At 48.6% G+C, this 17,303-nt stretch overlaps 1 protein-coding gene across 1 annotated transcript in view; it reads right to left on the bottom strand.

Annotated features, from left to right (window-relative positions):
* Nucleotides 1-1,140: 1,140 nt before the first annotated feature.
* USP7 (ubiquitin specific peptidase 7) overlaps nucleotides 1,141-17,303 on the bottom strand; it is a 56,251-nt gene continuing 40,088 nt past the window's right edge. Inside the window, exons 11-31 of the mRNA XM_082645891.1 lie at nucleotides 16,224-16,306; nucleotides 14,232-14,341; nucleotides 12,753-12,909; nucleotides 11,852-11,996; nucleotides 11,436-11,566; nucleotides 10,383-10,517; nucleotides 9,903-10,004; nucleotides 9,617-9,722; nucleotides 8,743-8,835; nucleotides 8,586-8,653; nucleotides 8,158-8,258; nucleotides 7,150-7,303; nucleotides 6,461-6,528; nucleotides 5,870-5,978; nucleotides 5,698-5,775; nucleotides 4,876-4,976; nucleotides 3,999-4,098; nucleotides 2,478-2,597; nucleotides 2,255-2,326; nucleotides 2,037-2,127; nucleotides 1,141-1,724 (exon numbers count right to left, since the gene is read on the bottom strand). Of these exons, the coding sequence (XP_082502017.1) occupies nucleotides 1,618-1,724; nucleotides 2,037-2,127; nucleotides 2,255-2,326; nucleotides 2,478-2,597; nucleotides 3,999-4,098; nucleotides 4,876-4,976; nucleotides 5,698-5,775; nucleotides 5,870-5,978; nucleotides 6,461-6,528; nucleotides 7,150-7,303; nucleotides 8,158-8,258; nucleotides 8,586-8,653; nucleotides 8,743-8,835; nucleotides 9,617-9,722; nucleotides 9,903-10,004; nucleotides 10,383-10,517; nucleotides 11,436-11,566; nucleotides 11,852-11,996; nucleotides 12,753-12,909; nucleotides 14,232-14,341; nucleotides 16,224-16,306 (2,231 nt within the window). The 3' untranslated portion in view covers nucleotides 1,141-1,617. The remainder of the gene's footprint in view (nucleotides 1,725-2,036; nucleotides 2,128-2,254; nucleotides 2,327-2,477; nucleotides 2,598-3,998; nucleotides 4,099-4,875; nucleotides 4,977-5,697; nucleotides 5,776-5,869; nucleotides 5,979-6,460; nucleotides 6,529-7,149; nucleotides 7,304-8,157; nucleotides 8,259-8,585; nucleotides 8,654-8,742; nucleotides 8,836-9,616; nucleotides 9,723-9,902; nucleotides 10,005-10,382; nucleotides 10,518-11,435; nucleotides 11,567-11,851; nucleotides 11,997-12,752; nucleotides 12,910-14,231; nucleotides 14,342-16,223; nucleotides 16,307-17,303) is intronic.

Raw genomic sequence — 17,303 nt, 5'->3', positions numbered from 1 at the left:
TAATCAACCCTCAGCCAAAACCAAAACCTAAAAGAAATCAATACTTTAACGTTCGAAGTCGAGCACCCGGAGAATGACTTTCCGCAGGAGGGTGGGGCGGGTGGCGCTATGGTCACCGTGGGCGCCTGGGCAGGAAGTACCCGCCAGGTGGAGAGCAGCCCAGGGACACAGTGCGCCAGGCGCGGGATGCAAGGCCACCTCCCCTGGGCCACGCCTTCCACCATCTCAGTATTTCCGGTCATCTTACTGTACTTGGTTCCTACCCGGAAAAACTTTTTATTTCTTAAGCTTAGAAGGGATGAATCAGAGGCAAAAACAAAAAACCCCCCGAAAACCTCGTTATAAAGGAAAAGGTTCCCCAGGCCTATTTGCAGGAAGAGCGGAAACCTCCCTCAACTTCCACGTCACTCACTGAGTTATAATTTTTATAGAAAATTTTATTCAACATACAACATTTTCCAGCAAAAAGGCAATATACAGGAAGAGTTGGTGTACACTGCTGCTACAGAAACAAACAAAAAATACTGGAAAAGGATGAAAAATAAGTGTGATCTGCTGATTCTATTTTACTGCACTCAAAACTAGACACGCAGCTGGCGTCAACTCCAAAGGAAAAGGCCGAACTGAAAGAAAACTACACACAATGAATATCAACATCAGTGAAAGTCACTTAGATTCACCCGACAAAATGCCACCTCCTCCCAGTGGTAAATTGTACATGTTCATTCATTAAATATACAATTTCAATTTTCCTTTTTTTTTTCTTTTTTATTTAGCTTTTTTATACAAAGTCAACAGCTTCCTAACACCAGTGGGCATGCCCTCGTTGCTAAAAGGCCCTCCTTTCTTGGTTCCGCCTGTTCCGTTTTAAGGAGACAAGTCTATTTAAAATTTTTTCACCTGCTCGAATGAACTCTTGAGATCGTTAGGTTTGCCGAGAGGCAGCATAGTACACCTTAATTGTATTGAACAGCGTTTTCAATTTAATAAAAAGACCCCCAAAGTGTCTGTCAGGCCTGTATTCAGTGCATCCACTCTGCAAACGGGCTGCAGGACAGCGGTGGCTGACGGAAGGGAGACGAGTTTATTAAAAAGACCCAGGCAGCTGGGGAGACCGAGGAAGGGGCGACAATACACGAGTGAAGGAAAGAGCGCTATTTATTAGGTTGTGAGTTTCTGTTTCGCCTTTACAGATGCACAAAAGGTCATTTAAAGTATAATTGAGGGAAAGACTTCAGACGAGCCTAAACAGAAGACTTACTAGCTGTGGGGCTGGCGGCCAGGCCCCGGGGCGGGGACAGCCGAGCCTGTCCAGCGCCGCACCGCGCCGCGCCCGCCGGCTGTTGCCCGACACGCTGACAGCGCCTTGCATCATGGTTACCATAAAATAACTCTCATTGGCATCCAAGCTTTATAAAAACACCTTCATTTTGCTCAAAAAGGGCAATCAATAGATACAGAGAAGCCAAACTGAACAGCCTCAACAAAATAAAATTAACACCAGCAGCAAATCCTCTTGCTGAAGACTTGGGACAGTGCTCGCGCACCAGAGTTCTTGGCTGTTGTTAAAGGGCACACCCACCGCGGTCCGCCTCGCCCGCCCGCCAGGGGAGGAAGTCAGTTATGGATTTTAATGGCCTTTTCCAGGTATGTGTAACGACTCCTCTTTGGGGCTTTGTTGAAGTGGTCGAGCCCTAGCCAAGGCCGAGGATGAGACATGTTACCTGGCGGGGAGAGAAAGCAACTGAGACCAGAGCCAGGCTTGGGCCCCCGGCGCGAGCGCACCCGCACCCCCAACCGAGGTCTTGGGGCTCCCAAGGGCGGCACCGTCTCCCCTAGGACCTTAGTTTTTTCGGCCATTGTGTGATGCCTGCCAAGTTCATCAGTTACAGGCTGGTGTTCCTCCCTGTTCTACAGATGAGGAAAACAAGGCCAAATCTCCCAGCTGGAGAAATACAAGGGCCACCACTCGAACCCAGGGCTGCCGGCCTCCCGGCCACTTACTACTTGCTTCTTCACTGTGGGAGGGCTCTTACCAGGCTGAGGTTCAAAGTCTTTCAAGTTTACTTCATACTCATCTTCATTTATGTACTGGTGTCGGCCCATCATCACAATGGCAAATTTAAACTGAGAGACAAAAATCGAAAATGCCCTTAATTCCAAGTACTAGCAAAACTCACACCTCTGGCAAAAGAAGTCAAGACTTTAGCACCCCGCCCAACAAATTACTCTCAAGTATCCAAGAAGCGCGTACCTTTTCAAACTCCTTTTCCTGGATGTCTAGCAGACTCTGAATCCGCTTCATCACTTCTCTGAAATGCTCGCCCTGCGAAAGACAAAGGGCGCACGTGCTCACACAGCTCATGCCCTCCTGTGCCGCCGCCTCGGGGAAGGAGCCCAACTGAGCAACACTAACCCAGAGCGCGAGGGCCCAGATCCCGACCCGAGACACTCTGTCTCTGAGCAGGACGCCTCACCTGGTGTATCCTCAGCAAGAACGGGATCCCGAACGTCCCAAACACCTCTTTGTGGAAATGTGCCACTGTGATCAGCATCTCATTTTCCTTATCTATGTCTACCTGGTCCAAAGGTATTTCCTGGGGACACACATTTTTAACACAAGGGGTTGAGAAATTCGGTTAATGCAAACACAGCGCCACATTTTAATTCTTAATTCTGACTCGCTCCTCCAACAAGGGAAGCTAGGTCAGATTTTTGCCAAAATGTCATGTTTGGGGCTTCTTAGAGTAATTAGAGTTTAGAGCCAGGAGAAATACCTAAGTTTAAAAGAAAACTCTGGGGATTTCCCTGGTGGCACAGTGGTTAAAGAATCCACCTGCCAATGCAGGGGACACCGGTTAGAGCCCTGGCCCGGGAAGATCCCACATGCCACAGAGCAACTAAGCCTGCGTGCCACAACTACTGAAGCCTGCGCGCCTAGAGCCCATGCTCTGCAACAAGAGAAGCCACCGCACCGCAATGAAGAGTAGCCCCCACTCGCTGCAACCAGAGAAAGCCTGCACGCAACAAAGACCCAACGTAGCCAAAATAAATAAATAAATAAATTTATATATTAAAAAAAAAAAAGAAGCCGCCTGCCCATGCAAGCAGGGGACATGGGTTCTATCCCTGGTCCAGGAAGATCCCACATGCTGTGGAGCAACCAAGCCTGTGAGCCACAACTACTGAGCCTGCACTCTAGAGCCCATGAGCCACAACTACTGAGCCTGCGCGCCCAGAGCCCGTGCTCCACAACAAGAGAAGCCACCGCGGTGAGAAGCCCGCACACTGCAACAAGACCCAACGCGGCTAAAAATAAATAAATCAATTTTTTAAAAAAGAAAACTTTAAAAAAAATGTATTTATTTATTTGGCTACATTAGGTTTTTGTTGCATCAGGTGGGATCCTTAGTTGCAGCATGTGGGATCTAGTTTCCTGACCAGGGATCGAACCCGGGCCCCCTGCATTGGGAAGGCACACCCTTAGCCACTGGACCACCAGGGGAGTCCCAAAACTCTGGGTTTTCAGAGACCAGATAATGAGTTGTTCCAGTTACTGTGGAAATCTCAGCAGTTTCAACAGGGACCCAGTTTCCGACTAGATGTGCTTGATGATCCATACTTAAAATTAATTTCTAAGGACAAATAAGTGAGATATCTGGAGCAGTAGAGAGTAGAAGGGTGGCTGCCGGAAGCTGGGGCGAGAGTCTCAGCGGAGCAGATGGGTGGCGGTGAGGACTGTCCAACAACATGAATGTGCTCACACTACTGAACAGGACATTTTAGGTTAGGTCTATTTTATCACAATAAAACATTCAATTTTTCAAAATCTGGCAGAATTAAATTAACCTCAGGGGCCACTTCATCTACCGGCACACAAACAAAACGATAGCCACCGCCAGGAGCTGCCATGCTGCCTGAATAAGCTGCGGGTGGCCGCCCCACCTGCCGGGGGGCTCAGGAGACCTCCTCTCTGGTGCAGTCAGAGGGACGCTCACCTCTATTCGAAACGTTCGACTTGTCGCAGGAGATAAACATTCTAGGAGTTCGTCTTCTTGATGCACACCAATAATTTTGTAGCTTACGATTTCTAGCAGCCTGTGCAAAACAAGGAAGAACGTGAACTATATACATTCACGTAAAAAAAACTTTCTAGAAAACTACTCGTCAGTCATTTTGTTACAAAGCTATGAAGATTCGCTTGTCTTCTTATGAAGATTTGAAATGTCAAAAGCAGGTATCCTTGGGGAGCAGACAGAACACTGGCCGGGGACCCCTTCGGAGCGTGTGTAAACCTTTCTCGCTGTGGTTCCAAACTGGGCAGGGCTTGTGAAATGTTTCTCACTCTTTAGATAACAAAGGCCTCATTCTTTTATTAATTTTGTAAAGAAAACATTCTGGGAACCAAGTAGCCCCAAAGGCTGTTCCATGCTACGAGCTGACTGTAAGACAAGGTGATAAGATTAGCACCCGGCTCTCTGAAATAAAAACTGAACATCAAATCTGGGGCTTCTTTCTGCGGCTTGAACACTGGCGTAAACAGATGAGAAGTGACCAGATTTCTCAGACACAATCAAGGCCCACGTTTTCCAGCTTCAGCTGATCAGTCTGCTTGAATCACTCTTCCTCTGCTTGGCTTTTCTACCTGAATCTCCCTTTTGCACTACTGCTAATTAATATCCGGAGACACAGGGAGGGAAGACGGGCAAAAAAAAAAAAAGGATTAAATGTGAAGTATTTATATAAAGTGTTGCAAAGTATGGGCTGAAAGATGAGCATGGCAACTACTGCGGGAGGGCGGGGCACTGCGCAAGCACAGGGCTGGGCCAGGGCTGCCCCTGCCTCCTCCACCTTCAGGATTTGGGAAATACTCGCCTAAGTTTCCCTGATGCCTTCTCGCAGAGTTCCACAGCCTTTTTACATTCCTCTAACAGGTCCCGGACACACCCGTGCTTGTCTGGATATAGTGTTATTTCCTAAGAAACAACAAGATAAAGGCTATACAGGAAACAGGACACACTTGGGGCCTGCTCGGGCCCCTCCCCGCCGACCATCACTCAGACCACCTGCCCAAGCCTGGCAGCCGCCCCACACCACAGGGAGTCTAAGGAAATGCCATTTTGAGGCAAAAAGCTCGCCATTCACAGGACAGCTTCTCAGGAATTTCTCCCCCCGAAAGGTCACTAAGAGGCTGTCCAATTCTCAGCATGGTGAGACAGAGGACAAGGACCAGGGTGGACTGTGTCATTTCAGCCTGACAGCTGCACACGGGTGACAACATGGATGGCACATGTCCCAGATTTCCTCTCAATACCAGTAGAGCTAGAAAGGTGAACGCCTTGGGTGTCTGAGTAGGTACAGACTTTCCAGAAGAACCACTTAATGCGAGGCTGTGTCGTCTGCAAAGGGCCCAGCGGAGCTGCCGCCGGCTCCAAGGCCAAGCAGCAAGGTCCCAATCAGTCGGAAAGGGTCTCCCTGACACTGTCATTCTGCCTGAAGCCTCAGAGGTGGCGGCGGGGGCCAGGTGGACAGAGCTCCTCCCCCCACCGGGGTTCTCAAACTCTCGAGCCGAGCCGCTAACACACGCTACCGCTTAGGGAGCTTTCTTTGGTGGTTTTAGTTTTCAGGGTCTGGGGAGAGAGATACAATATACAAGATGCAATAAAAATAAACACTCATACCATAGAAAAAACTCACCTCTTCCCTAAATTGGCTGTTTAACCATATACACTTAAAACTTCGCCTGTTCTCAAAGTCTGTGATTTTCATCTTAAGCTATTAAGAAAAGAGAGACTCATTTTAGATATGCTTCCACAGAAACCCGAGCCTTCTCCTTATTACCCATGGTTACATTAATTTGGACTCATACCTGCTGATAGTAAAGTTTCTTAGGTTGTCTAGGCTTGAAGAACTGTAGAAGATCTCTTAAAGTACCTTCATAATTATGTCTAAGAGGATTACCTGGGCCATCCCTATAACTACACAAGAAAACAGCATATAAATAAAAGACTTGTTTATTTGCCTAAAACAAATATCCGTGAGTGAGCATAAAAGCAAACCTCTGGCCTGACACCTAGACTTGAAATGTGGACTCTGACTACTTCTGTCCCCAGGTCCTAAGTCCCTGCGTCTGTTACACCTGAACACTCTCTGCAAGGGTGACATGGCATACAGAAGCCAGGCCGGGCCGGGCCAGGCCCAGCCGGACACACATGGGAGGGAGGTGTGTGTAAAGTAAGTAAGTAAGCCTGGCTTTAGATGAGGCTGCCAATTATTTTGACATCTTGGAGTAGCGTGGTCAAGATGTGAGTGGTGACAATTCTATATCTGAAACTAAGCAAGAAATGGCATGTCAGGTGAGGTGGCCGGCTACTTATTACATTAGTTCGGAGATGTGCGGATGAACTATGGAACACATGCAGTCAAGACCAAACACTGGGCATCTGTGAGTGTGGCTCACCCTTGAGACTTGAAGAACTGGAGCAGCATCGGGTCGGTGTTGAGCCTCTGAGCAACTGTCTTTGCCACCTGGGGAGGGAGGGCCAGAGTCAGAGAGCAAGGGTTCACATCCGGTGAACAAACTGAAACTTGCTGATACACTTTATCACTGATTATTTGCTTAGTGCTCTTAAAGAAACCTGTTATAAGCAGCCTGAATTTAAATGCCCCGGGAAAGTTACCATCTAACAGGAATAAGCTATATTCCTTAGTATATCACCACAGGAGCAGCGTATCTGAGGAAGAAAACCTTTTAAAGTGTTTTTCACTTTCACTGGGGAGGTCTGTCTGTAGATTTACTTCCTGAAGACTGTTTTTTTTAATGGTTCACACTTGGCATGTTATAACTGAAGCAAAGTTGCTGTTAAAACTATGATCTCTGAAACCAACTTATGCCAGGGGTCAAGAGGATTTTGAAGGGCAAGAAGACATGGCAGTGGGTGGGGGTGGTGGAGTGAGGGGAAAAGAGCTTCCGATCCCCTGGCAACATCAACACCAACCCACTTGCATCAAGAACTTCCTCAGACAGTGGACTGCAACCCCTCCTCCAGAACCAAATCCATTACACAGCCTCATCCGCAAGCTTTTTAAAAAAAGAACTTGGTCTTTCTGGTGTGGAATCTGAAGGGAAAAGGGCATTTTATCAAATACCTGAAAATAATTCATCCTATTTGATAATGTAACCACAAATCCAGGATCATTGGGGATTGTTTTATCACAGAAAATCACATCGACACGGTGGTAGAGATCTCTGAAATATTCCTTTGCAGTGGGTAATTCACTGTTATCATTTTCGGGGTCATCCCTGCGGGGAAACACACAGACAATCAAAGTCCAGACCAGGGTTCGGGCATCATCGCCCAAATAACAGTGATGCTGAGCAGTGTGGATCTAACTCAGGCTAGCATTTCCCGATGCTGGGAGCCTGCCCGGCTACCAGGCAAAGGCGATCGTGGACAGAAGGTGTGCGCTGAGCCACGCACAGGGCTGGCTGCTTTCCGTTCCCGATCTTGCTCCCGAAACAGAATAGTGCCCTCTCGTTCCGCAGACAAGGGAAAGGACTCAGGATGCACTGCGGGGCCCACCCTGCTGGCCCTGCTGAGTCTACTCCCCGACCGGGACTTGGCAGGTTATCACTTTCCTGCGAAGGCTGCAGGACCGGGTCGTCGCTAAACCTAAAATGTTTACTGCCTGGCCCTTAAACGAGAGGTCTGCCACCCCTGTTCTTGGCCACCGGGCCCTGCAGTGTTCAGGGCTGCCCTTCCCTGGCAAGATGGCTTCAAGAGCAAGGAAAAGGCCGAGTGCATCATCAGGCTGCCTTCAGACTGCACACCTGCTGGCTTCCATGCAGACAGATTACAGTGATTACCCAAGGAGGTGCATTCTAAGAATTTCATGTTTTCAAGGAAAGAAAACAATCTTGCTCTTCCCTAAAGACCTCTGCCCTCCTGCTAAAAGCTGTCATGCTCGCTGTAGACATTTTTGGGAAATAAAAGCATTCAATGAGGAAAATGCTTGCCGCCACCCCTAATTCCAAAGCCCAGAGAAGGCCAACTGCTGTCAACGTCAAACAAAACGTGACTCAGGGTCTAGAGAATCATTTCCTGGTTCTAGGACTTCTGATTTTAGTACAAAGAGATAACTTCAAAAAGTACGTACTTCTGAAACACTATAATGTCACCATCCATTAGCTCATCGAGGGCTTTATCAAGAGACACGTCATAGTCCTGAATTCTCTCTGTTAAATTCGGTTTAACTTCCTACAGTAAAAGAAAGGACATGGTTACAACGCAACGTCTGTCCAGTGTTTAATACGGCCACACACTGTATGTATTTTCTCTATACCCAATTCCATCAGCCCTACAATTCTGAATAAATAGTAGGAAATACTAGTAATAAGGATATAATAATCACTGACCCTAAAGAGGGAAACATCAGAAATGTACAGAGAGGATCCTGACTCAAGATCACCCGAGGCCCCATTTAGCTGTGGTCTTGACACAACAAATGCAGGGCTAGCAAAACATGCAGAAGTCCTCCCCAAACCACTAACCACGTGCTGATTACAGAAAAATAAGGATCCAAACCTCATAGAGGATAAGACTAGTATCTTGGATAAATCCTGCTCTGTCACACATAACTGGCAGCAAGTCACCTAGGTTCAAGAAAAATGAAGAATTCAAAGCTGTGACGCACCGAGACTTTGGCAAAATCAACTCAGAAGGTGAGTGCTGCCAGACTTACGTATTTTACAGGATATTGGTGTGTAGATATGCCCACAGTAATTCAAGCTCCGTGTTTTGGGATCGTACATCTTCAAAAATAACATCACATCATCTACAAGGTTAATAAACAGGCTTTGTTAGGATCTTCTGGTCCGTGCCATGTTAACGAATAGCAACTGAAATGACAACTTAGGGCACCTAAAAGTTACTGTGTGCAATGAAGTTTGTTAAGAGGCTGATCCTAGGTCTGAGGCATCATTTCAAACCTCAAACCCATGGGAAACACTGCATTTGAAGCAGGGAAGATGAGAATGAGTGCACAGAATTTAGGAAACCTAGTTTTAAGAGCTGGTACTTGCTAGCAGAGTGTTTTACCATGGAAGTATCTGTTAAAGGTTGTGTCTGAGTCTTTGCCGGAGATGTGACCACTTGAAGTAATACAAATAAGCAATCTTGGACCCACCTGTTTTGTAAATAAAGTTGCGCTGGAAGACAGTTCTTTTACCTAATCTCTGTAGCCGCTTAGTAGCTACAATAGCAGACAGGGGCGGTATGGCCCACAAAGCATGAAATATTCACTATCTGGCCCCTGACAGCAACCCCTGCTCTACACCATCTGTCAAGTATATACAAGACCAGCGTGATGAGCAACATGTGGAACGTGCTGGACTCCACGCGGCTGCCACCTTCTCACCTGCCAGGACGCTACAACCCACAGTCGGTCTGATCTGACTTCATCAAAAAGCCTTGAACAGGGTGGATGTTTCGCGAGCATTTTGGGGATTAACAAGATTTCTTTGCAAGGGAAGAACACTTAACCCTGTGTGTTTGGAACAACACTCTGGGAATAAAACTCCACTCTCTGGAGGTGCTGGGCTGGGGGAGGCACTCACGATCTTTATCAAACTTGGGTAACGTTGCTCCGCTAGCAGCCAGCTCCGGATCAACTGTTTCCAGGAATATTGTCCAAGGGTTTTCATTATCACTGAGTTCAATCATCTATTCCCAAAAGAGATGCTGGGCTTAGAAGATTTTAATGGCTAAGTGAGAGTGAAAAACTATATTCAAGTACCGAAGACGAGATCCAACTCTATGCAACTGGACCGAGGGGAAGACCGCAGGGCACGCGGTGCCCGCCGTGCACACCCAGACCGGAATGGACCGGACCGCCACACTCACCGTCTTGCTGCCGTCGGCCTCGTTATCCAGCATGGCCGGCCGTTTGGTGCCATTGCTCCTCGCCTGCATGGGCCACAGTCGAATTTGATCTTGAGGAAATCCCTGGAAATAATTACAGTTGAATTAATTGAAGCAAAATTAGCTTATATTTTCATTCAACATCAAGATAATGATTCTATGATTATAAGGGGAAAAAATCACGATTACAGCTCTCCCTGCTGGTGTGGGCAATAGTGACCTGGCCTTCAGGATCTCTGGTGTCCCGGAACTTCAAGCCCATCTTACCAAGGGGGAGGCGGGGGGGAGGAGGGGGAGATGAGGGGAGATGCCAGAGAGCACAACCCAGAAGGGAAGGAACTCTGGTCCCAAGCTCACTCTCAGGTGGCGCCTGGACACAGTGCCTGCCTCCAAGGGCAGGATCCTCCAGGGTCCAGTTATGAAAAAGGAGAGAGAACTATCAACAGGAGGACGGGCGCTCACCATGGTCTGAGAGAGGTTCTGGACAAACTCAGCAAGCGAGGAGTTTTTCAACACTTTGAACACAGTGTATTTCACTTTTTCTTCATCGTACATATCATTTCCTTGATGGCCACAAAACTGGTCCTCTGCAACAATCTGCAAATAGGCATGAAAATGCAGAATGGAGTTTACATCACTAACACACAAAGGAGAACCAGGTCAGGCTGATGGAAACCAAGGTTCAAATGCAAAAATAAAAACAACTAGTCTTGGGCTTCCCTGGTGGCGCAGTGGTTGAGAGTCCGCCTGCTGATGCAGGGGACACGGGTTCGTGCCCCGGTCCGGGAGGATCCCACGTGCCGCGGAGCGGCTGGGCCCGTGAGCCATGGCCGCTGAGCCTGCGCGTCCGGAGCCTGTGCTCCGCAATGGGAGAGGCCGCAACAGTGAGAGGCCCGCGTACCGCAAAAACAAACAAACAAACAAACAAAAAAAAACCCACAACTAGTCTTTTGCTTTGATGAACCTTCTACAGAAGACCCAAGCAGAAAAGCACCAAAATGACCAAGAACTAAATCAGGTACGAATACTTGGAAACCTACATATTTCCATGCAGCCATTCTAAACTCATCCATAAACATCAACTAGAAATCCATCCGGATGGTGATCCCCAAATATTATAAAGCTAGGATGCACATGGACCTTTTTTTCCAGGTAGTCAATCAACTTGTTAAAACAAATGCCTGTTCCCTAAGCACAACTAAATCATGAACCAAAACCACCTGGCAGTTCACCCCCCACCCCGCCCCAGCTGCCAGAGCTCTCCCTGCCAGGCCTCACCTGGGTTCTGCTTGCCCTTCCTTCTCTGGTCCCCTGCATGTTTTATAAACACTAAGACACCGCTGCTCTGGCAGCCTGAGTACCTCTCACATCTAAGCCCATACCCTGAACTGGAAAGAACATTCCCAACGGTCAGGGAACTGGCCTGCAGTTCCTCAGTCACACGCTCAGGGGGCCGCCCAGACCCATGGCCGATGCCCTGGCCCGTGGCAGCTTCGCGCCTGCCCGCAGGCTGACCTGCACTTGCATGTAGAGGTGGGCTTCCTGCCGCTCCTTCCGCTTCTGAGCCTCGATCCTTTTCTCTTCTTGTAATCGTTCCACCAACTGCTGAGGGATATCATGGTCGGTGACAGCTTGTAAAACCTCACCTGCAGGACAAACGCATCTTCCTTCACCTCTGTGCGCTACGTCATCACAAATAAAGCGACCCTTTAAAGTAAAATTACTTGGCACCCTGGGTCCTCATCCAAACCCGCAAGTCCAATCCGGCTGCTTCTAGACGATGCTGTAAGGCAGCATAAGCAGGAAAGTGTCTGCACAGGTGGCTCTAGCTTAGGTCCACTGTACGTGGTATAAAATGCCCCAGCGGGCGAGACTCAGGGCCCAGCCACGAGCTCGGCCCAGCCAGGGCACGACACACCCGCTCCACTCACTGAGCTTCGACTCCCGGATGTAAACCAGCATGTAGGCGTTGGTGCAGTGCCGCACGGAGAGGTCGTCGTCGTGGCCCCCGTAGTTGTGCTCGATGGCCTCCTCTTTCGTACACCTGGACACCACGTCATCGTCAAACTTACACCACTGCAACAGGGAGCAGCAGAGATATGGCGCTTTGAGGAGCACACGAAGTGAGAGGCAGCGTTCTCCGAGAACACACGGCTGCCCCAGGTGACCCTCACAAAACTCGCCAGCATTTCTGCCGCCCTCACCCCACATTCTGGAGAAATTGCTAATATCCGTCCATGGGCAATTTCTGTAATGTACTCAAACATCCTAGGCTTCAGCTTAGGCTCCATCTCTGTCCACTGTGGATGGAGTAGTTTTAGATGGCACTAACCCTACAGTTACAGGTCCCGCCTCCAAATCCCCTCAGCATGAGCTGGGCGGGCTCCACCTTGGCTCTGTCCCTCACTGGCCCTGTGGCCCTGGACACGGACCCCGAGACCCTCATCTGCTCCTCCTGGTGAAGATCACGTGATGGGATCCACGTGAACCAGGCAAAGACCACGCATTACATCGCGTGGGTAATGGGGCACGTGCAATAACACGCAACCAATGCGGGCCCATGAGTGCGGGCCACAGATGATTATTCTAAGTGGAAACTAAGTGCCTCATGTTAGATGTAAAGGGATCCTATAAGGTCCAACGTTCAATAATAATAACGAGATGTATATATCAAGTACAATCATAATTTACTATCCACCTTTAAAAGTATCAGGAACATACAGATACAGAGGCCAAGAAGGGATCCTTCACTATCAAGGCCAAGTCTGAAGCTGAGTGTCACTGAATCCCCTACACAGCATCACGTCCACCCTACCCCCTCCCAGCACTTACTTTGCCATCCCCTTTGGGGTTTAGATAAACCACATAATGTCCACCATGATTATCTCCACTATGAACCAGGACTGCATGAAGAATATAATTTGCAGGGTCTTTAGGATCCGTTTTTTGCAAAAATTCATCAAGTGGTAGCTGTTCGGGGAACTCAAACCTATTTAAAATAAAAACATCTTAAGAGAAATCCAGGTTTAATTTACTTGTAAAATATTTCACCTTTAGGCTTTATTCCTTGCTAGACCTTCTAATTCATTGGCTCCTCTTTACTTGGAAAGGGCAGCTCCTACTCATCACAACAAATTATTCACACGTCAACAAAATCTGAAGCTTGATTTGAGAAAAATACCTATAAAGCACTGACACACCTCACGAAATTTTAAATTCCAGGATATTACATAACCGTCAGTCTTGTGACAAAAACACACTGACTTTTCTAGGATATGGATATTTCCAAATGTTGTCATGAACGGGGGTGGGGGGGGAACCTTGAGAGGCAGGAAGAGCGGGAGGTGGGTGCACGAGGACCGTGGTGCCGAGCAGAGCACGAGCCTGGGCGCGGAGGGGCAGCCGCCACCCGGCACGGCGCTTGGGAACTCAGGCCTGGCACTGCCAAGTGTTCTGAATGCCAGATGTCAGAAATCTGGACTTTTATGTGAAATCTCACGACCTGAAAAAACGTTGGCAACTAATTCCAATAAAACCAGAAAGACAACCAAGGTGGGGACCCAACAAAGCACGCCAGCAGGTTGGGCCCAGCATGCAGGCTGCTGGCCTGTGAGGTCTGCTGCCTCAAGAGACCCCACAGAAAAGGGCAAGAGCAGACGAGCAGGCCCGGCTGGCGGCAGGTGGTATGATCGAGGCACACTCTCCGCCGAGTTTCAGGGGTGACTGACCAACCTCTAGGAGGCTGGTTATTGTCAGGCTGTAGCCCCTGACCAAGGAATACCAAGTTACTGCTCCAACTAATCAGGGGGCAAGTTCTGTCTCCTGAACCAGACAAAGCAGTGTGTGGTAGCAACCTTTTAACTGGTACTTTAAGGATCTAGAAAACACCTGGAATGGGGGACACACCCACCTACGCCAGCATTCCTGAGGATTCTAGCACATTCTATAGGCCTATGCCAACTGAGAGCTAACAACATAGTGGAGAATCCTATGTAAACCAAGAGAGTAATAATAGCAAATGCCACTTCTGGGGAAAGCAAAGCCTGTGCAGCAGAAAGCACCCTCTCCCCCACCACAGACTTCAGTCTGCCACAGTGTAGACAGAGGGGCTCCCTGAGGAGGAGATACGGAGGAAGCAGCCCCTGAAATTATCCCTTTAAAAGCACAGTTCTTCGGACACCTTGGCAGAGAGGAAACCTACATAAATCAGAGATGAGACCGAAAACAGAAAAACTAAACAAAGCACTGAGACTAACCCCCTAAATCAGGATGATGGGTAAATCTTAACTCTCACATCCCACTCTAGATTACCTATCGTTGATCTTGATATTTTGGTCCGTCTGAGGGTCATACATAAATCGCATCAGTTGTAGGTGTAACACTGGTGGCAATGTTAGGAATTTCACACCTTTCTCTGCTTCCTGAACATTGAAAAAGAAGCACAGGTTTAGTTTACCTCTACTTATTTCTTGAAGCAACAAAAGCAACAGCGTTTCACAGCAAGGGTGGAACATGGTGGGAACTTCTGGTGGGGAGACGGGCACAGGGTGCCTTTAAATGTTCTGTGTGTGGGATTTCCTCTTAGTTTGCATTACACGCTATCTTGATGTCCAGCGACAGGGGAACAATGAAGTAAATTACGGCTCAGTCACTTGTTGCCCTATTAACACAGTCATTAAACACTATGAAAATTCTGGAGAAACACGGGAAAATCAAATGGAAAAGCAGAGGATTATGATTATGTGAATGAGGTGTGCTTATGGTCACCGGAACAGAATAAGACGAGCACGGTCTGGGTTGGGAGAACTGCCCGTGAGCGCCGTCCTTCCCCGTGAGCACGGTCAGTGCTGACTGTTCACTCCTGCTTCTGAAGACCCCTCCGACTCGGTATCAGCAAGGCCCTCTGACCACCGCCACAGCCTCTGCCCAGGCGTCACCAGCCTCTGGACCAAAGGACGGCCCCCAGCAAGGCCTCTGGGGGAGAGGCCCAGCCTCACTCCCCCCACAACCTCAGCCAGCTGAGTCCTCACTCAGATAAGCCTTCGCGAAAGCCAGTCACTGTCAGGCCATCAGCGGCCCTCAGCACGGCTGTATTTCCTGTCTGGCCCTTCCTTCGGACCTGTAAAACTTATTTCCAACACTGGCTAGAACACACCCACCTGGAGGAACTGGTGTCCTAGGTGGCAATCTTCTCTGTTGTACATTAGCATGGTTAAGGGAACTGGATAGTTGTGGGAAGAAAAACAAAAACCCAGGAACCTACTGCCACACAAAGGAATGGCATGGTTTTAGTACAACTTGAAAGAATAATAGAAGAATCCTGTTTCTTAGCCACTGTCCATTGAGAGTCTAATTCTAAAATACATTTTGTTCACCCAGAGCCCAAAATACCCAGTGTGGATAAGGGCAATCCTGTGAGTTGACAAGTGTGTCCTAAGCAAATCCAGTGGCATGTTTGCAAGTAACTTACTGACCTACAAATCAGTGGCCTGACCAAGCAGGAGGACAGCAGGTCTGTGACCCACGGCAAAATGGGCTCACCAGCACCGTGAATTATAAATGTGTGAGCTTGGTAAACCCAGGATGGTCCGAAAAACATCATAAATTAGTTGAGCCAGTGAGTCAAGGTTATGAGGCTGCAACACAGACCTGGAGGGCTGGACCCGTGAGGATGCTGCTGACCCACCAAGCAGCCTGACCAGGCCACAGTGCGGGCGGGCCCCTCTATCTGACCACGCACTGCTGCTTGTTTACAACACTCACTGTTCTGCCAGAGTTCCTGCGGGGCCATGTGGAAAACAAGCAGGGACACCGAGTGTGGAACAAATAACAGAAAATGCACTCCTTGTTCTGGAAGTCAGGATCCTCAGAAAACTAACTGACACTCCACTGGGGCGGCGGGGGAGCAAACCACCACCACCAGCCAAAACCAGAGTCCCAGTGACTAAGCAGTTCTATCTGTGACTAGGAGAAACTGAGGGAAGCTCTGGCACAGACACCAGTGAAGTAAGGGGCAGAGTCATGGATGGAATTGGTGGGGGGGGGGGCACACGTGTCGGGTGATGGTTCTGCCTCTGGTAGCCAGGAGGCACAACACCTTCCCCACCCCTGCCTGTCTACACCAGCGACACGGTCAGAGCTCTCTAACACAACGTCCAGACTGAGAAATAAAATCCTTTCGCGTTCTAAACACCAGTGGCCTGTGAAAAGATGCAAGTGAATGTTTAGTTCACAGTTAAGCAAAAGATGTGAGACCAAAGTGGAAAGACACAGCGGGACACCAGCGCACAATCTCCAAGTTACCTGCAAGCCATGCTCCCCGGCATCGTACTTATTGTCACCGTCTAGTTGTTCTACAGCCACGTAGTCCACAAATGATTCAAATACTTTCAAGAGAGAAAGAGAAAAAAGTTAGCCGAAGTTATCACTAAAGCTCTGATTAGTACACAGTCAGTCAGTCAATTCGGGCACGCCAGGGAGGAATGTAAATAACTGTAGCTGTGAGCACAGGTCTGCAATTTCACTGATCCAGCAAAAGGTGTGAACTCTTAAGGCCACTGAGGGTGTTACATGATAACATGGAGTCAACGTTTTAATAACCTTAAGTAATGTTAAAGTACAAATTTTAACCCAAACACTTATTCTAAAGTCGGTGCAGAAAGAAAGCAGGCATGTGGGAGGCTGGGGTGGGGGAAGAGGGGGAGTTTGGAAGGGGACACGGGCTTCTGCTGTGAGAGGGAGTAAGAGCGGAGGCTCCTGTGCACAGCACGGGGACACGGCTGATAACGCTGCCACGTGTAAGTCAAGTTCATTGACCAGAAGGCAGTCATCCTGTCACAACACCTGAGCGTACCAAATAACCATGACGAACACTTTAAACACCTTACGATCCTGTCACTTAAACCACAATAAAGCTGAAAAGGAAGAAGGAAGAATCCATCCAAGGATGATAGCCAATGGACCGGGAGGTAGAGTCTAGAAAGAGGTCTACACAGATGCGAAGGGCTCACTGCTGACACAGGGGCAGCAGAGCACCTTTGGTCCACTCGGACCATAAGCAGAAAGAAACTATTCTGGGTGGACTGTAAATAAACAGAAGAGAGAAAACAGTAACAGATAAGAGAATTATCTTATGACTTCAGGGCAGGTGTTCTCAGACACAAAAAGCAAAGACTGATACCCTGGATTTCACTACAGTTATGACATTCTGTTAACCAAATGGGCGCACTGCAAGAGTGAAAAGGCAAGCCCCACGCTGGCAGAGAGCCCGAAACCCAGGCGAGCAGCAGCGACCACAGCCCGTGAGTTCCGTGCTGTGGCCCTGAGGGAGTAACAGGAAGCGCACTTGTAATGGGCTCCATTACGAGGCCAACAACCGTGTTC

Source organism: Mesoplodon mirus (assembly GCF_964341445.2).
Source record: "Mesoplodon mirus genome assembly, chromosome: 15".
Lineage (NCBI taxonomy): Eukaryota > Metazoa > Chordata > Mammalia > Artiodactyla > Ziphiidae > Mesoplodon > Mesoplodon mirus.
This window is presented reverse-complemented; position numbering and strand designations above follow the sequence as displayed.